At 41.2% G+C, this 20,654-nt stretch overlaps 1 protein-coding gene and 1 pseudogene across 1 annotated transcript; both read left to right on the plus strand.

Annotated features, from left to right (window-relative positions):
• The first annotated feature begins 2,458 nt into the window (after positions 1–2,458).
• Positions 2,459–17,807, plus strand: heg1 (heart development protein with EGF-like domains 1). The gene is made up of 14 exons (XM_078261648.1): positions 2,459–3,015; positions 8,511–10,140; positions 10,664–11,154; positions 12,136–12,249; positions 12,459–12,581; positions 12,724–12,827; positions 12,934–12,989; positions 13,865–14,025; positions 14,570–14,704; positions 14,989–15,031; positions 15,133–15,170; positions 15,329–15,416; positions 15,746–15,923; positions 16,097–17,807. The coding sequence occupies exons 1-14, from the start codon at positions 2,742–2,744 to the stop codon at positions 16,238–16,240; spliced, it is 3,579 nt and encodes a 1,192-aa protein (XP_078117774.1). The 5' UTR covers positions 2,459–2,741; the 3' UTR covers positions 16,241–17,807.
• Positions 17,808–18,742: 935 nt separating this feature from the next.
• LOC144525908 (uncharacterized) lies at positions 18,743–20,021 on the plus strand (annotated as a pseudogene).
• Positions 20,022–20,654: the final 633 nt, after the last annotated feature.

Here is a 20,654-nt window from a genome sequence, read left to right on the forward strand (position 1 = left end):
TGATGAGACCAATCACCATAGTGTCGTCTGCAAACTTTACAATGGTCTTAGAGCCATGTACAGGTGTGCAGTCTTAGGTGAAGAGGGAGTAAAGGAGAGGGCTCAGCACACATCCCTGTGGTATGCCGGTGTTCAGGGTGATTGTTGAGGAGGTGTGATTATCTAACCTAACAGACTGAGGTCTGTTGGTTAGGAAGTCCATAATCCAGTTACAGAGGGAGGTATTGATGCCCAGTTCACTGAGTTTGGTGATCAGTTTGGAGGGGATGATGGTGTTGAATGCTGAACTAAAGTCAATGAACAGCATTCTCACATAGGTGTTGCTATTGTCAAGGTGGGACAGGGCAGATTGAAGTGCCGTAGAGATGGCATCCTCTGTGCTCCTGTTCTGATGGTAGGTGAATTGGAAGGGGGTACAGTGAAGGTGGTAAGCAGGTCTTGAGATGGGCCAGGACCAGCCTCTCGAAGCGCTTCATTACGATGGGGGTGAGTGCAACTGGACGGAAGTCGTTAAGGCTTGTTGCAGTGGAGTGTTTGGCACCGGCACGATGGAGGTGGTTTTAAATCACGCGGGGACAGCTGCCTGGGCTAGTGACAGATTGAATATGTCAGTCCAAACCTCAGTCAGCCGACCACGTCGGTGGTGGAGAGTGTGAGGGGCTGGTGATCTGCAGAGACCACAGGTGCCACATTTAAAGATATAAGCGTTAAAGTGGGTTAAATCTAAACCAAAATATGCTATTAAATGTGTTTGAATGGATCTTTAAACATCATTCAACACTGAAGTTTTCACCATGAATGTGAACCACTCGTGTCTCGCTCCTGTTAAAAAACCACAACCAGCATCCTGTTGTCACAGAGATACATCACTTGTTGAGTATGAGGAAAAGCATCTAATCAGCTAATAACTCTGTTATACCAGAAGGAATAAGAAGGGATTTCAATTGTTTGTTTGAACTGTCAGTAATACACAAGGTCATGTTGTTTGGGTGAATTGTTCACACCGTTTAAAAGTCATCGCTTTTACAGCTCAACAGCAAAGCTGTGAAAACCTTTCTTTCACAGTTTTTTTTTATCAGCAACCTGTCAACAGGCACATGATTATCTGTAAAAAAAAATTGCGCCTCGTTTCCTCTAGATGACTCGATCAGTACTTAGCAGTTACTGAGCATCAGATGGGTGTCAGCAGTAGAGCTATTGGTCTGCTTCTTACTTAAGGAGACAAACCTCTGGATGGGTTGGCTGAAGAATGTAACCATGCACATTGTAAAACGTTAATGTATGAATTTTAGTTGAAGGGCGATGGCTTGAAATGCCCATAGTGTTAATATGTGGGCCAGGTCTGAACAACATACACTTGTTGACACACAGATATTAGTGCTTTTTGTCATGTATCTATAGGATACTATAACAGCAAAGCAAACTTTCTGCTGTGTTGGTGTGAGTAACTGAAAGCACTTATTGTACTTTCACAAGCCATTTTTTCTTTTAGGTGTTTGCAGTAACTGTGTCACTTTCTATTGTAAAATTGTCAATATTCTCCATTATGTGTAACAGACCACCATAATGAAGGGCTAAGGTGTGGGTGTTGTGTCTCTGTTGTTAATGGTGCTAATCACTAGGAGGGGTTAAACAGGTTACACGATTTACACAATTGATTGATACAATTTGCCTGGAAAGCCTTACGAAAAAAATCTCTAGCACTGACCTTTGCTCTGTAGCCTAAATAATAATTGTTTTAATGTCACCCTGCTACCTAAATTCAAATACTTGCCTGTAGGCAGTTAAAGTTTAGTGTTGTCTAACCAGAAGGGAATATCTTTGAAAATGACTGTCCTTAACCATTTTAAATGAACTAATTTCTTAAGTTATTGCACCAGGACTTTCTGTCGACATTATATTTGCATAATAGCCATCCCTGTATCGTAAACTCTATTAAATACTAGAACCCTTTTTGTCAACGAGTATCAGTATTCCAAATGTGTTGTAGCTGCTACCTTTTTGAGCCTTTTCAAGCCCATTCCCACCATGAAAACAAATAGCCTAATGTTATAAATGATTTTAAAAAAAAAAAAATACAGTAAGTTACAGTAATAGTAATGGCTCGGAGAATCAAAAGTATGGCTTTGAAATGTACTAGGGTTTTAATAATAGGACATCATTATTGTGACTTTGTAGTTCTTTCTAGCTCTCTCACTGCCTACTCTCATAACTTGACTTGATTTCTAATTTTATAATTTTAATTAATTCCATTTTAATGGCTATTATGGGTTGCCATATCATCCAATGTAGAGGAATTAGCAGTGAAGCGTTGTGTTGTTTGATTTGTCTCGAAACTTTCAGTCTCTGAAGCATCAGCAATAAAATAATTTCATTTATTTTAAAGGCAGGACTTCCGACAACACCTGAAGGCAGCGCAGCAAATGCAGCCACTGGGTTGAATAACAGGGCAGAGCAACCAGCACAGTGTTTTGTGTGAGTGTGAGAGTGTGTGTGCAGGAGGAGGAGGAGGAGCCCGGGCTCCTCCGTTGTGATAACAGGCTGCTGTCTCGGCTCTGTTATCTTCCGTTCCCCGCCGTCCGAGCAGCGGATCTCCTCCGGACCTGCACCAGGATTTATTTAATTCTTATGAAACTTCACTGATAGCTGAAGCGCTCCTCCCATGGTGTCCCCGGGAGACTCCAGGGCCTCTACTCGACTTTACGGAAACTATCGGCGACCGTTTGGTGGTCTTGGAAATTATGGAAACGTGGTTTTTGCATCACGTCCTCGGGGTGTCTCTGTCGGTCCTGCTCCTGGGTCTACCGGGGCCCCTAGGGGCAGGGACCCCCAGTAACAACAGCACGGATCCGGTAACGGCAGGATTTTATTATTCAACCGCCACAGATGAACTCACTAACATGGAAAACAATGCAACTTCAACTTCATACTCCAGCGAGAGTTTGTCAGCATCACAGAGAAACATCCTGCTCACACACACTGCTGAATCACACACTGCTGCTGCTGAAAACGTCGGTAAGATCACTGTTACGAAGGCCTACAATGACAAGTGTAACTGTTCAGACACAAAAGTTAGTTCAGTTTGCTGAGTTTATCCCAATTATTCCGTATGAGCATTTCTTTCCCCTGCAGTAAGGCTCTGTAAATGTCTACTTTTCATTTCAAAATAAGCGTTAGCTGCAGAATAGGCTACAATAGAAATGCAACAGCAAAGCTGATTTATTATTCCAACAGGAGGTATCTCAATATGTGGTGTAGGATAGCTATAATCTCTTAATTACAACTTTATTTATCCAAAGTGAAGATTTCCTGTTGCATCCTGTGTGAAGAGACCTACACATTGTCATGAAACAAGTGCATTGCTCTTTTTGTTTAGTTTGCTTCAGTATAGAGCTGTAGGCTAACTAATTATTTTCATTAAATGTTTACGTTTATTGTTGTCTCCATTGATGATTCATCGCTTGCACTATAAATTGTTAGAAATAGTGAGAAATGTCCATCACAAGTTCCTAAAGCCCAAGTTGACATATTGAAACTGCTTTATTTGACCGACCAACAGTTCAAAACCCCTGAAGTAGGGCTGCAACTAACGACTAACTAACGATTATTTTCATAGTCGATTAATCTGTTGATTTTTCTCTCGATTCATCGATTAGTTGTTTGGTCTCTAAAATGTCAGAAAATGGTGAAAAATGGGGATCAGTGTTTCCCAAAAGCCCAAGATGACGTCCTCAAATGTCTTGTTTTGTCCACAACTCAAAGATATTCAGTTTACTGTCACAGAGGAGAGAAGAAACTAGAACATATTCACATTTAAGAAGCTGGAATACATTTTTTTTAAAACTTTTGTCAAATTACTCAAACTGACTAATCGATTATTAAAATAGTTGGCGATTAATTTGAGAGTTGACAACTAATCGATTAATTTTTGCAGCTCTACCCTGAAGTACCCAGTTTAGTATTGTAGAAGACTGAGGAAAAACAAAATAATTACATTTGAGAAGCTGGAACCAGTACATTTTCTGGCATTTTTGCTTTAAAAATTGGATGTCATGATCAATCGATATCGATGAATGCAAATTAATTTTCTGTCGCTATTCGAGTCCTCGAATAATTGTTTCATTTCTACTTAAGTATAAAATGTGGCTCATACTGTATGCTCACATCTGTGGTTCTGATATAGAGGAGGATAAACCCACCATTACAACGTTCACCTTGTTTTTTGGAATAGAAATATTCCCTCACCTTTAAACCGACAGACCTTTCCAATGAACAAAGACCGACAGAAGACATAAATGTGGTTCACCATTTATCAAGTAAGACCCATTCACTTAGTTTGATGAAAACTCAGAGACCCTCCCATGAATGTGTCACTCCTATCATGATCTAAATATCAAATCTGATCAGCAGCCTAACTTCTTTTGAGGTTCCCTGTTAGCATTTGAGCTGAGGTGTTGCCACAAAAAAGTCTTGACATTTGTTCAGCAGCTCACACCGGTGTTGATAAGGTGTATGGGCCGCTGTATCCATTGGTCAAGAGCAGCTTGTCACGTGCAGCATGTGGCAGCAGAGTTCAGAAGAGACCCCTAATGAGCTCAATCCAAGTCACAAATACTGCATGTAGATCCAGGAAGGCATGCCTCAAAACATTCCTAAAGGCTTAAAGTAAATTAAACAGTACAAGAATCAAGGAATTTAATTGATAAATATATATATTTTCTATAGGGATTTAGTTCAAATCCCTCAAATAGAGGGTTTAGGTACAGTCCTGCAAAACTACTTTTGAACTAGAGATGTTCCGATACCGATAGCAGTATCGGTATCGGCTCCGATACTGCCTAAAACGCTGGTATCGGTATCAGGAAGTACTGGAGTTTATGCACCGATCCAATACCACGTAATAAAGCCCTAAAGAAAAAATACGTTAAAGTAGTTTATTTATGTTCTTTTTCTGTTATAACTGAATAAAACTGCATAATAAAAGAACGTTCTGTGGCATTCATGTTTCACAAAGAGTTTAACTTGAGCCAGACTGACAACAAAGATAGAAATAATATCACATCCATACAGGGATAGTAGTATACAGTTGTTAAAACAATAAAATATATGACACACTGGTATCGGATCGGTACTCCCTATCGGCCGATACGCAAGTTCAGGGTATCGGAATCGGTATCGGGAAGCAAAAAATGGTATCGGACCATCTCTATTTTGAACCTAAACTCCTGCCAGAGGGAAGAAAGAAAGATTTAAGCTCTTAGGGTACAAATGAAGACATTTCTGAAAATGTATTAGCTTGTATAATCCAACCACTGGCAAGTATGATACCAAGAAAGGTACCATAAAACTTTCAATAATGGCTGGGGCCTGTACCTCGTCAACAGAAAGCACTGGACCTTTATTACAGACAGACAGGTCATGAATTTGGGCGATCCACCTGCTCTGTGTAAAAGCCATGGATTTGCTGTTTTGCTGTTCAAATCTACAAAACTACCTCTTTATGTACAGTATAACTTTAATATAGTTCCAATGCAACTGCACTCCTGTTATTAGCAACATAGTATTACCATTATCACTACTGTGCTACAGTTTGTCATCTAGTCACAATAGAGTATTCCATATAGGCCTACTTATAACATAAACTACTTCTACATAAGTACAGCAGTTTTGCAATGCATTTTCTATGGTAGTTGTCTCCATGACAACAAGATAAACATTAATTAAGTTGACTTGACTTGATATAAAAGTCTGCATTGCACGTGTCTCTCTGATGCTTTAGTTTATTCATTTTAGTGATATTCTAAATATTGTATCATTGTATACTACTCGAAGGAGACTGTGTCACTGGCTTCTGCATTTAAACCCAAAGTGAACCTGAAGTATATACTGCATTTAAACACTGACAATCAGACTGTGAGACAGACTGTTGTAGAAATCTGGGCACAGGCTTTACTTCTTACAAGTTTAACAGCGATGTTCAAGATCTGTTTGTCCGGTGAGATTTTTGCTTGGTTTCAATCATGCTTGATTCATTCAGACTGGGGAGCTGCCCAGTGCTTCAATTCACGGAAAACAATGTGATGGTCAAATGCTTTGCTCAAAGGCAAAGAGTAGTTGCTGCTAAAGAATGACAAAGTGGAAATGATTCACTTTCCTCACCCTGATTTCACCCAGATTCACCTTTTCTGTCCTAAGACCAGGTCTTCCGGTTACAGTCATCTGGTGACAAACAGCTCAATACTTGGCCACTGAATATAGCAAAAGTCCACAGCAATACATTACCTATTTGATCTGTTGGCAATAAAATATCAACCAATATATTCACTGCTGCGCCATACCAGCGTCCATCCTCATTAATATGCTAACTAGAGCCAGACCGATATATCGGCGGGCCGATATTAGGCATTTTCCAAACTATCGGCATTTGTAATGGCCGATAAATGAATATTTAAAAAAAAACAACAAAAAAAACGGACGAAACACCCTTCAACCATGTTATGAGTGTTGGCATTGCATAGTTAGTCCACCAGAGGGCACTTTACAACGTCCCTGTTGGCAACTCTTTGATTTTATTTTGTTATTTTTGTGTTTTTGTTCAAAGGACTTTAAGTTTCATATCTTAAATTTGTATTTTTATACATTATATTTATTAGAATGTTAATATATTTTGATGTTTCTCTGTTCTGTTGTGAAAGTTTATTTTTTTAAACTCCATTATCATATTATTTTAGTGAGGACTCATACATAACTACAAATGACTAATGTTAGGGAAATCTGTTTATATGGATATGGATATATAAACAGATTATAAATATATAGATATATAAACAAATTCTGGATATATTTTCTTTAAATATATATCGGCCGATATATCGGAATATCGGATTTTTAAATCACCAAATATTTGTATCGATATCGGCCTTAAAAATCCTTTATCGGTCGGGCTCTAATGCTAACCCTACTGCTTTTGCCTAAATGAATATGCAAGCCACAGAGCTTCTGGTGTATAACAGATGTGAAAAGACGACACTGACAGCCGTGTTAACAGTTGAGAGCTAAGAGATAAACAGCAGAGAATCTGGGAGTGTCCCTCACTTGTTGCCAACACTACGTTCCAGTCTGAGTTTTGTTGCCCGGGCTGGATCCAGAGAGAGAAAATGAAATAATGAGAGAGACACATGCAGAGGAAGTGAAAGAGAAAAATAGAATCCAGTGGCCCAGTTCTCCTCACAGATTCCGAGTGGACGGACTGTTCTGCAGTTGAACTCTCCCCTCCATTGGGTTTGTGCTGGATGGTGGCTGCTGGTGGCAGCCACCATCCAGCACAGACCCCTCATCCTCAGAGTGCTGTTGTTCCAGTCAGACTGCTAGAGACTTGCCAGATACCAGGCTGTCAGACAGCATCAGTGATGGGTAGAGAAAAAAGACAAGGTCAGAGAAAGACCTCAAACACACACAGACTTGGTACCCAGCTGGCTTGTGTGTAAGTTTTTGTCTCTCACATACACTTGATACTAATATCTTGATCTATTAAGCTCATGGGATGCTCACTAGTTATGTAATTTAAAGCTGCACTCATTTATGTAAACAATGGATCATCTGACTATATGTGTAATTTACAGTGATGAACGCACAGATAATTATCACCAAACTCTGCAGTTCCCCTCAGCTCTATGGTGCATTTTACCGTCTTTCTGCTCATTGTTTTGTTTTGTTTTTACGGCTTGCAGCCTCAATTCAGTCTCACCGCTTTCCAGCCACAGCAGACAGCTGTTTTCAGCTCTGATAAACCCACTGTACACGTCTTGCACTGCATCAAACCACAGTGAAACAAAGTTAGCTAGTGAACTGAATAAAGCTTGGGAATAAAAGGGGAGTAAATATTGGACATATGTACTGTATGTCAATGTCAAATGAATGCTAATACCTCGTGTCTGCTGGAGGTGTAAAAAGGCAACTGTATGCTAACATGTTATAGGCATAGTTGTCTAATACATACACCATGTAATTGCAACATCTCTATGTTGATTCCAGCTGGAGACCTTTGTTTGCTTGAACATTAAAACACGCCCAGATCCATGGTTGGTGACAGTTTTCTGCCAGAGCCTTGTGCTCACTCAGCTTTAGGAAGGAAATGGCAGATTCCCAGCGGAGACAGTTACCACCATATTTAGGTCCTCACGCCTTTGTTAAAGCAGACGAGCCTGGCTGCCAATTGTTCTCCACCCAAAATCATTGCCTCTGCAGCAAGTAACACTACTTCTGTCAGCATCTTCCCCCTTTCTGCAGTCTGTACAGGCCAGATACAGCCTGGTGAGCACCCTCTGGTGGCCACTGCTGGCAGTGAGCTACATACATAAACACGTGTTTGCCTTTTGCATAAAAGCAGTCGATGAGAAAAGAGCTATGATAGAGAGAAGAATAGAAGAGCCCTCCGAATGTTTTCAGTGTCTTTTCTGAAGCGAATTATTGTGCAAACTTAATATTTTCTCTTTTTTGATTTTCCACAGACACTGATCAGACGCAAACCTTCACAGAAACAAGCATCAGGTCACTAGAAGCCATAAGTTTGTCTACTGAGCCACTCACCCCCACCCTCGTTATAGCCACCACTGAGGCCAGCATCAGCACAGGCAGCATCAGCACTGGTATCAGCACCGGCAGCAGCACCGGTAGCAGCAGCACTGGTAGCAGCACTGGTAGCACCGGCAGCAGCACCGGCAGCAGCACCGGCAGCAGCATCGGCAGCAGCAGCACCGGTAGCATAGGCAGCAGCACCGGTAGCAGCACTGGTAGCATCGGCAGCAGCACCGGTAGCATCGACAGCAGCACCGGTAGCAGCACTGGTAGCATCGGCAGGAGCACCGGTAGCATCGGCAGCAGTACCGGTAGCAGCACCGGTAGCATCGGGAGCAGCACCGGCAGCAGCACCGGTAGCATCGGCAGCAGCACCGGTAGCAGCACTGGTAGCATCGGCAGCAGCACCGGTAGCATCAGCAGCAGCACCGGTAGCATCGGCAGCAGCACCGGTAGCAGCACTGGTAGCATCGGCAGCAGCACCGGTAGCAGCAGCAGCAGAATAAGCATAAACAGTGGCAGCAGCACCGGCAGCAGCAGCAGCACCAGCAGCAGCACCAGCAGCAGCACCAGCAGCAGCACCGGTAGCAGCAGCAGCACAGGCAGCAGCAGTAGCAGCAGTGGCAGCATCACCAGCAGCAGTGGCAGCAGCACTGGTAGCAGCAGCAGCGACAGCACCACCGTTAGCAGCAGCAGGGCATGGAAGGACTTTACTGACACAAACCAAATGCCAGACGCCTTCCCTGCTGTGTCCTCCGATGCTAGTTCCTGGATGTTGACAGAGGACACCAGACTCCCCCAGGACAGCCCAGACACCACCCTCAGACTAGGAGATGCCTCAGACTCGATGTCCCACACAGCCGTCCACACCGACAGCACCTATACTTCTACTGCCATCAGCCGAGCTGGGGAGAGGACCCTGCTGTCTGTCACCTCCTCTTCCAGCAACAGCACCTCCTCTGCCTTTACAGAGGACTCCAACTCCCATCAGCCCCCCTCCACCTGGGGTATTTCTGCTCGGGCTACCGAGACTGAGGACTACACCCACAGTGCGCCGGCCACCAGGACTGACAGCAGAGACACAACAGACCAGCACATGACGCACTCCTTCAAGGGGATATTTCCAGAGACAAGTTTAACTGGACAACCTAATGCCACCCATCAACAATACACCTCAACATCAGAGGAGACCTCCGACTCGACACCACCTCTCAGAGTAACCGAGCCCAGCACTGACCAATCGGAAGTGTCTGTTTCCTCCACACCTTCTGTCACCTCGCCTGCAGAAGGTCCTACAAATATCTCAGGGACAGAGCAGGGGTCAGGCTTTAGTGTTACAACCGCCACTGAGTTCTCCACCGGAGCCCACAGCTCCAGCACTCAGAACCAGGAGGGCACTGTGGGGGTTTCATCCCAGACCAGTGACCAAAGTGTTGGCTTGGGTCTGACCACAGCACCCCCAACAGTCAGTAGTACATCAGAAGTGGACAACTCTCTAACAGACACTCCAGTGCTCGTTACTGAGTTCTTCCTCACCTCCACACCTGTCACTGTTACAGAAAGGTACTTTTAAAAAAAAAAAATATATATATATGTATAGATGTGTGTGTATATATATGTATATGTATATATTTGAATTCATGTATTTCTCCGAATGATTTGTATATGCAACAGGAAGACGTTTGCTAAATAAGTAAGTTTGTGGTGTTTTGTAATCCCTTGTGGGATGGGCCAAAATGTTTGGCATGACACAGAAATAAAATATAACTAACTAACTAACTATATATATATATATATATATATATATATATATATATATATATATATATATATATAATTAGAAAAGCATTATTTTAACAGACACATTCTGCTCTATAAGCTTTAAAGGAATGCAGATTGACAAGCTTAAATTATTGGCTTACATGAGCGCCCCCTGCTGACACCTTAGCCTGCTCTGTGTCGAGTGATCAATAAAGTTGTCATGTCAGTCCTGGTGTTGTCAAGATGAAAATTGTTCTTGTATGCTCTTTTCAATTCTTGTCAGAAGTCTGTAAGAGATTTGGTTGAAAGGTTTTCTCTTTACCAGATCACAGATAACAGAGGAAGACACTTTCAAAGCCACTGCATCCACCTCCACCACCACGACCACCACCACCACCACCACAACAACCAGCCCTCCTTTACCTGCAACCTCATCCTCCAGCTTCAGTAGCACCTCTAGCAGCTCTACTCCAGGGTCACCTACCGAGGCCACCGTCCCGTACACTACGCCCTCCACCACCCTGGCCTTGCTGACCTCTGCCGTGCACGCAACTCCCCGCATGTCGCCCAGCCAAACCCAGGGGCCCTCAACTGGGATGGATAACCCCACAAACGCCACCACCCTGCAGATAGAGACAAGCACGGACACCCCGGGAATCACCACGACTCGCAGCGAGCACATCACCACCTCCTACACCCACAGAACCCCAACTAAGAGTACAGAGGCTCTGCAGACCACCGGGAAACAGACAGACAGAGGAACTACAGAGCTGGTTGGGACCACATCACCCACCAAGGCACCGCCAGCACCACCAGGTCAGTGGTTTACATTCCATCATTTTAACTGACAATCCTTGACATGCAGTTTTCACAGCAAGAATGTGTTACTAAAGTGGACCAAAAACTTCAAAAAAGAGATATACTTTGTATACATTACATATTATATATTATTTACATATAGATATACAAATGTGCATTATGAACCATTCAAATTATGAGATTGATGAGACATAATGACATAATTATTATTATAGTGGCTTGAGTGAAACCACTGTATGATTGCCCTGTTTTTAAAGTGCCCATATTATGTAAAAATCACTTTTTCTGGGATTTGGGGTGTTGTGTCTCTGGTGCTTCCACACGCATATAAACTCTGAAAACGCTGTTTTGAGTGAGATACGGGTTTCGGAATGTGTCCTGTCTTCAGTCTCCGGGTGAGCTGTTCAACATCTGCACGGCTTTCTACGTAACTAGCCTGGACGAGGGGCCTAGGGGGCTAACCGTTAGCATGCTAGCTCATTCTCAATGGCAAAACACTGCTACAACACACGATTTCACCCTAATCTACAAAATAAATCGTATAGAACTACTTACATGTCCCTGTTCTGCAGGTATTCCACACAAAGTTGGAAGTGCGCCCTCACTTAGAAGAAGTCTCCCGGCTAATCCTGCCTTGTACAAGCCGAAGTTGCAGTAACAGCTAGCTAGCTCATGTAATCCTTACCTAGCTACTGCGCATGTGCGACAGACAACAAAGATGTTACAGAAGTTGCGAGGTCTCACTCTGTAGCTAAAACAGAGACCTGACACAGGGTGAAAAGAGGATATGCAGCAATGGGCAGTACAACAAAAATATGGTGTTCTTTGAAACTTAAACCATGTGAACCTATTCTGATACAATCTCAAATTACAATTATGAACCTGAAAATGAGCATAATATGGCCACTTTAAAAACTTTTTTAATGGTTCAATTTCTTGTTTTATGGTAAAATGCCTGCTCTCCTCTCTAAACTCCAGGGAACCCTTGTGGGTCAAACCCTTGTATGAACGGAGGGATGTGTGTGAGCTATAAAGGGCATCAATTCACCTGCCACTGTCAGCAGGCATGGACAGGACTGACCTGCAACCAGGGTGAGCTGTTCTCCTCTTCTTCCTGACAGATTGACGACAGCATGCATGCTACTTTTTTTTTGTGTGTGTGTGTGTTGCAATGTACCCAAGCATGAAATCTCCAGAAAAGTATGAAATAAAATCCAAGTTTAAAATATTCTTTTTCTATATTATCCTGAGTGCTCTTTTAGAAAGTATATAGTAATACTTGTACGTACTGGTGTGTGCAGATGTGGATGAGTGTGAGAGGGACCCATGCCCCGTTGGGTCCAGGTGTGTGAACACGCGAGGTTCCTTCAGCTGTGAATGTCCGCTGGGCTTCGACCTGGAGGACGGACGCACCTGCACCAGAGGTAAAACCCCTTTAATACATAACAGTGAAACAATAATCAATCACAGATGATGAAAATATGCAAACACAAAGTATATATGAATTCAAAGTTGTTTCCCCAAAGGCCTTCTTTTGATCACCGACAGTACTTTTCCCCTCCACAGCAAAGGCGTTTCTGGGAACTTTCAGTGTTAACAGATTGCCTCATGACCCTGTTATTTTCAAGAGCGCCACCATGCATGAGATCCAGAGAGAGATCATTCAGCTGGTGAGCGGCAGAACACATAATTGCATTGTTTCTGCAGATTTCTGAGCTCCGTTCGGCTTATGTGTATTATATCTGCTACACACTCTCTTACTGTCTTTCACCTCAGCTCAATGCTTCGTTGTCAGTCCTCCGAGGTTACAGCCGCTCAACGCTAAGTAAGAAGTAAGTTTTTGCCATCACTAAACCATTCCATTTCTGTAATCTTTCAGTAATTTGTTGTCACAAAAGGAAACATGGTTATAATTATATTTACCCCCACTGGCCTTTACATTTCATAGGCCTTCATTAGAGCAGGGGTCTTCATCATTTTTTAAGCCAAGGACCCCTTAGCTTAAAAAGAGACGGAGCAGGGACCCTATATATAATGTATCAAATTGAGTTGCATATTAAACTGGGCCTACAATAAATTGAAGGGCGGCCTATAGCCTTTAGATATACCTTTTATGATGCATACAATACTAAGGTGTTAAAATAATAATTGTTGACATGTTCATATATTTATCCATCATGTTTTAATGTTAAAATGTGAAACAGTAGGTGTATCTGTTGATGGCTACCTTACCAGGCCAGTAAGCCTATCATCAATGTTGTGTAAAAAAAAAAAAGAAAAAAGATTTATCTTTACAAATAATATTTTGGATTCATATTAATGTATAGTTTCAGTCAAAATAGTAGCCTAGCTAGATTCTAGTGATTTTAGAACAGCTAAGGGGCGTTGTTAGGCACGACGCGAAGCTGAGTAAAGTGTAAAATAAATTAATAAATGGCGGCATGCGATTAATGCGATTTAAAAAAATTAACGCGTTATGCTCGGCCCTTAATCGCAGGGCCGATTTTTAAAAAAAATATATATATCAAACAATAATTTGGTGGCCCCCCTGCAGCAACTCTGAGGACTCCCTAGGGGTCCCGGACCCCGTGTTGAAGATCTCTGCATTAGAGTCAATCTAAACTAAGAAAGCAAACAGATGAATGATGCAACATGGACATTTTGTCAGTGTAGACCTCTGTTTTGACCTCTGATCTCTTTCCAAAAGAGGAGAGGCTGGGGTTCGTATCTCAGCTGTCAACATGTTTTCCATTTCCACCAATGTGACGAGCGCAGAGGTCTACAACAGCATCCAGATGTCTCTCAGCAACTGTAGCTCCTCATTGGCCCACTGCCGGATGGTCCTGCAGCACCAGCTCACCTATCACGGTGAATATAATAGCCAGTAATCCTAATGAACATCATCAGGTTTATATTTGCTGATTTCAACCAAAAGTATTACATGTTTTAATTGGCATACTTTAATTGTGATTGAGGGCAGGCTACTAAAAGTAGCTGTGAATGTGTTTACATCCACTAGAGGGCAAAATGTAGCCGTAAACAGCTCCCACAGTTACATCATTACATCACTCACAAACTTCTTCATCCAGCTGCTATATTTCACAACCCTACACTACAGGGAATCCTACAATAACAGCAAAGGACAACCGTGCACTACCATAAAACACTACAAAAAGATCACTATAAGCTCACACACACACAGTAGCAATTTTATGTAGGATGCTCGTTGTGAACCAGAACTGTAGATTAATAAATTCTGACTTGCTCTTGAGATGAAACCTAATAGTGAATTGAGGGAAACAAGGAAGCTGGTTTGGTGTTTTCTGACATCTTGGATTCATCTTGTCCAAATCATGACCATGATTCCTGTGTTGCTGTAGTCACGACTAATTGTGTCCACACTGTGTTCCAGTGGAAAGTCTGTGTGTGGCCCAGAAGACTCAGTGTGATACAGAGCGCTCCACCTGCACAGACAACAGCGGCACAGCCAACTGCCAGTGTCTTCAAGGATACTACAAACACAACCCTGACGACCTGTCCTGCTTAGGTGAGCTCAGTGTGTGCTACTTACTGTAAGTGCATGGGTTTTTATGTATATATCAAAAAGCAAACCACATATTAACCTGATTAAAATGGACCAAACATGATTAAAATGACAAAGTTAGTGTTTCCTTCCTGATAAAAACAAAAAACTACATTCAAATTTGAAATTTCACATGAAATTCATTGAAATTAAGGATAAGGCATATCACCAAACCAATATGGGCGTTGGACCTCCCTATAACAAACTGTGTAATTGGACTTTTTTCTAAACAAAACATCTTGTTTCAGAATGTGGGGATGGCTACAAGCTGGAAAATGGCACCTGTGTTCCGTAAGTTCAACTTAATTTATTTTTTCCTTAAAGTATTGATCCACTTATACTGAACAATTTAGGTCCAGATTCTTACTGCAGATTCTATGTCTACTTTTAAGGTGCATGTTTGGATTTGGAGGATTCAACTGTGGAAATTGTAAGTGACCCTATAAATCCCTGAACAGGCAAAATATCACCTATTCAGCTTCAATAGATAAGATATGTTTTGTGAACTAAAGTTACAAATGTGATCTTGTGATCTTTACATATGTTTCTAAAGTTAAGTATTTAATATGTTGTTATTGGACATTGCAGTTTACAAGCTGATTGCAGTCGTGGTCTCACCTGCAGGAGGCGCTCTGCTCCTCATCCTCATCATTGCTCTCATTGTCACCTGTTGCAAGTAAGACTGCTGTTATTGCTGCTGCTGCTGTTATTGTTAGCACAACAACCTGTCCTGGTTTGCAGAGCAATTAAACTAGTTAAGTCTTAAACTATTTTATTGATGGTAGCACAGTAATCTGCCTTGCTATATGGTATTTTCAAGTTGATAATTAAAAAAACAAGTGATCCTAGACCATAAAACAAGTGTAATTATCTGTTGGCTTAATATTTCAAGAGTATTTTAAAGCATCAGTTTACCCAAATTACCAAAAAAAACACATTTCCTCAATTTCAATGGTTTGATGAAGTGAATAATATTGGTTATTTTTTAAATGTTTGATCTACAAGGAAAGACAAGAATGACATCAACAAGATCATCTTCAAGAGCGGAGACATGCAGATGTCCCCGTACGCAGACTTTGCCAAAAATAACCGCATATCCACAGAGTGGGGCAGGGAGACCATAGAGATGCAAGAGAACGGCAGCACCAAGAACCTTCTGCAGATGACTGACATTTACTACTCTGTAAGGAGAGTTACAATACAACTTTCATTAGACCTCCCACTCCTTCATTTGTCTTCATTATTCAAGTTTAGGTTTGGTTTTGAGTGTTTGGATATGTCTTATAATCAATTTATTAGAAGAAACTTTTAAATACATCTTATTGATTTTCTGTGTTTCTGTGCCCTTTCCTTCAGCCTGCGTTGCGTAACTCAGACCTGGAGAGAAACGGCCTGTACCCGTTCACAGGCCTGCCGGGTTCCCGCCACTCGTGCATCTACCCTGCCCAGTGGAACCCCTCCTTTATCAGTGACGATTCACGAAGGAGAGACTACTTCTGACTGTCCCACCTTGAACACACACACACACACACACACACACACACACACACACACACACACACACACACACACACACACACACACACATACACACACAACTTACTATCTCTTATACTGACAATTGTGATGTGTTATAATGGTTTTCTGTCACAGTGAGAGTGGGAGCCCATTTGACCATCTGCATTCAGGGCTGCACACTAACTATGTAAATGCAGGTGTGTGTGTGTGTGTGTGTGTGTGTGTGTGTGTGTGTGTGTGTGTGTGTGTGTGTGTGTGGGTATGTGCGTGCGTGCATGCATGTGTCTGCATATTATGGAAGTGCACATTTTTTTTCATGTGAAATATTTCCTGAAAGTGTTATTGTGTGGCCATTTCAGTGTTTTTGCACGTTTTAGCTCATTTGCTTCGACTCACACATTACATTGCTGCCACTGTTTTGTTAAAGACTGTTTAATGTTTTTCCTGCCTTGCAGGCAGCCTCTGATTCTCATTTACTTCACTGTAAAAAACAATTTCCAGATGCTTGAAACTGAAGTGCTTGAGGTAGGCAATCCATGACAGTAAACAATCATATCTGCCTTGTTGCTGCCTTTTAATGCAGTGGAGTTTTGCTTGAAAAATCTGCACTGCATTAATGCACAATATTAAATATTCCTGTCAAAGACAGGAATGTCTGCTGAGTGAGTTTATGACCACCAGGAATGTGGGAAAACACATTTTTTTAGACAGCAGTGATGTAAAGTGTATGTGATGTGTAGCAAATAGACTAGAACATGCAATAACATTGATACGGTCCTTTAAGTGCTGAAGTATGAATATGTACGTTCCACTGCTGTGATTTGAAAATAATCAGTTTCTTCTTAGATAATAATCTGAGAATAAAGTATTGATGGAACAAGACAATAACAAAACCACTGAAGGATGTGCAAAGTTCGGTTTAATGTCAATAGAAACTGAGGAACCACTTTGAATTCTGATAACAACGTTTATTTATTCCCTCTTTGTCCAAGTCCTTGACATGTAGCATACTGGACACCTTACATACACACTGACAGACTGGAGACGGATAAACTTGTGGCTTGTGTGTGTGTGTGTGTGTGTGTGTGTGTGTGTGTGTGTGTGTGTGTGTGTGTGTGTGTGTGTGTGTCTGAGAGAGCGAGAGAGAGAGAGAGAGAGAGAGATTGTGTGTCTTAAGTATGTGTGTGTGTGTGTGTGTGTGTGTGTGTGTGTGTGTGTGTGTGTGTGTGTAGTCTGAGAGAGAGAGAGAGAGATTGTGTGTCTTAAGTATGTGTGTGTGTGTGTGTGTGTGTGTGTGTGTGTGTGTGTGTGTGTGTGTGTGTGTGTGTGTGATGTGTGTATGGAGTAATTAACTGTATACCAGAAGGATCATAACTGTCAATGAGTGTTTGAATTTAAAGAGTGTAAAGATGTATCATAATTAGTTTGCTTTTTCTGACATGGAGTGTTGTTTTTATGTGACTGTTTTACTTCTTTGTGTTTATATATGATTTGTTCATTCTGGCGTTTTAGTCAGACGTGCTTATTTAAATAAAAAATTTGCACAGCAGTATTTCTCCGACTCCATTCTGATGCTAATTATTTTAAGGTTTTTCAAATCCTTGATTTTGAACTGCTTGAGTTTAAAATTCTTCAAACAAAATTACTGTAAATGTATTTTAGTGGTATTGCGCATTCATACCATTTGTTAGTAGCACACAGCGCAACAAGAACAGAATAAACAGAACAAACAATTAAATCAACTCAGGTTTTTTCTTTTAGTCTTTATTTTCATTTTAGCATTTTACAGATTTTACAGGGTTAGAGAAATAAAGACATATCCAGATTACCCATGAAAATGGGGATTATCAACAGAATTACAATCTTAATCCTACATGCTGGACTATATACAGTACCTTTCCTCTGCACATTCTATTTATCCTAAACTTTTGCACATCCCTTAACATTTTCTACCATATCCATACAGCCTCTTTTTTCTTAATGTTAAATAGTTACATGTATGTGTTATATGTTTCTGTATTTATTGATTGTTTATTTCATATTAATATGTTTTATATATATTGAATATGTTCATGTATGCACCAACAACCAAGGCACATTCCTTGTAAGTGCTACTTACTTGGCAATAAATCCTTTCTGATTATGAATAAGTGTTGGAACTATTTCTCGGAGAGCAACAGCCAGGCACAGAGACTTCACAGAGCCTTGTAACCGCAGTCACTTTGCCAGGAAAAAAAGCTGGGACCCTGCACATAAGCACTTGGCAGATGCATAAAATGTAATTCGTAAAGAAAAAGTTAAACAACAACAAGTACTCTGACCATTATTGTTTACATATACTGATTTACATCAAACAAATGAGTCAACATTGTCAGATAAGGTGCTTTTCCAAAACATGCTAAATTATTCCTTCCTTTGTGGGTAGTGGGTACAATTGTTTACATAATGTGACGTTTCTGGTCTGTTTCTGTTGGTTTCCCAGCTTCTTATAACCCATAGTCTCAACAGTGTAAGGACCTGAAGACACAGAGGCACAACTTTCTTTTGATATTTTGACTTTTCTAAACCAGCAATGGAACGTCAATACATTGATCTGGGTGAGCAGGCCATCATATTAAGCAATGGTCCTCTCATCTTCTTCAACCTCACTGCGAATATCTTCTATGCATGTTGCTTGATCTTCCAACTGTGCAGCACACAACGACTCAAGCAGCCTTTTAAAGATGCTGCTGGGATTGCTTGTCTCATGCTCAATTATGTATTGTGTCTCTTTGGCTTTACTGCTTTGTGTGTTAGAGGAAGCAACCAGCTTTGAAGTGTTTATTGTGCCATTGGTGATTGTGAGGTTCTATGTGACCAATAGCATGACGTGTTCGGTTTGGCTCAACTTCTACTACTACATCCAGATTGTCCCTGCACAGTGAGCTCTTCTAATCTGGGTAAAAAGGAACATCAAGTCTGTCATGTACATGATTTTGCTTTTTAACGGGACCTTTATTTTGTTCTGTAGTGCCGGTTTTACTGCAGATGAAATTTTTCAAAGAAGTGGGCTCACTAATATCAGTTATACATGGACTGGATATCAGATTGATGGACTGTACTTCACAAGCCAAGTTTGTTTCTTCAGCATCAACGTGTATATCTTCTTATGTCTGTGTATATTGACGGTTTCTAGCTTTTCCACGGCCCACTACCTGCACAGACACATAAAACGTGTGGCACAGCGTGGCGGCTTCTTCTCCACTCCAAGAATTCAAAGTCAGCTGAGAGTCACTGTCACTGGGATCTCTCAAGGAGTGCTGTACTTCCTCTATGCCACTTTCTATTTCTTTGATTCATTCACCTACATGTTTTCCATGGACTTTTACTTTAGTGCTTGGTTCACCTTCACTTTCACCTCGCTGTACACATTAGGCACCACCGTCAACTTGGCCATTGGTCAGGTTATATTCAGGCGAAGGGCAGCCGATGCCTGGAAGGCACTCAAAGCACTGTGTGGTGTTGGCATGGTAACACATGATATGAAAATGAACCCCAGCCGGCTGACATCAGGTGAAATAGCTAATACTGTACCTGTTGATGTCCAAATGTCAGTGTGATTATTATTATTATTGGGCGTGTGATATGGTAGTGTTGCTTGTAATCATTTATCTACAGTGTGAGGTTTAATTTGATGAATGTATAGCAAAATAAATATAAATGTAAACGTTTTAGTCCAGTGGGTTGTTCTGGCAAAACACTGCCAGAAGAAATTCACGCTGGGACACATGTAATGACTGAAATCAATAGAACAAGGATACACGCACACTGATTGATCTGCAGACCAACCAATTATTAGAGTCAAAAATGAGAATGGACTTTCTAACCTAACCTAACAGGGCCTGTTATTATTTTCCACATTGAAGCTTCTTCTGGGGTCCTTGATTTGCTGTATAAACACGTACCTGATGTCAGCTATTTGACTACTAGTATGGGCTACTCTGTTTGGCTGAAGCTCTTTTACTACACCCAGATTATACCTGCAGAAAGTTCTGTTCATCTTGATCAAGAATATCAAATCCAATAATCAATTTAAAGATGTTACCTTCATGATCTGTTGGAAATATTGCAATGTAAGATGTATGCATCTTGTAAGCATGCATTACATGTCTGATACATATTTCTCCTCATTTTGTGTAGTCTCACTGCGTAGATGCTGCAACTTTCTTTCTGATTTATGTTATAAAAATGTCAACGTTCTAAACTTAAATCATTGTGCTTGGAAAAACAAACTTTGTCAACACAATTACAAATAATCATGTTGTAAAAAATGTGTCAATACGTGGAGTAATGTCCGTATTTCTTTTTCTTGTCAATTTTGCAGTAATGTGCTTATTTACATTTTCTGATTTGCATG

This window comes from Sander vitreus, chromosome 11 (genome assembly GCF_031162955.1).
Source record: "Sander vitreus isolate 19-12246 chromosome 11, sanVit1, whole genome shotgun sequence".
NCBI lineage: Eukaryota > Metazoa > Chordata > Actinopteri > Perciformes > Percidae > Sander > Sander vitreus.

Bases quoted from the DNA above. Each gene is read 5' to 3' on its own strand.
- heg1 (XM_078261648.1), top strand. From the start codon at position 2,742: ATGGAAACGTGGTTTTTGCATCACGTCCTCGGGGTGTCTCTGTCGGTC. The intron at 10,141-10,663 runs GTACTTTTAAAA...TCTCTTTACCAG, and splicing joins CCTGTCACTGTTACAGAAAG to ATCACAGATAACAGAGGAAG. The intron at 12,990-13,864 runs GTAAGTTTTTGC...TCTTTCCAAAAG, and splicing joins CGCTCAACGCTAAGTAAGAA to AGGAGAGGCTGGGGTTCGTA.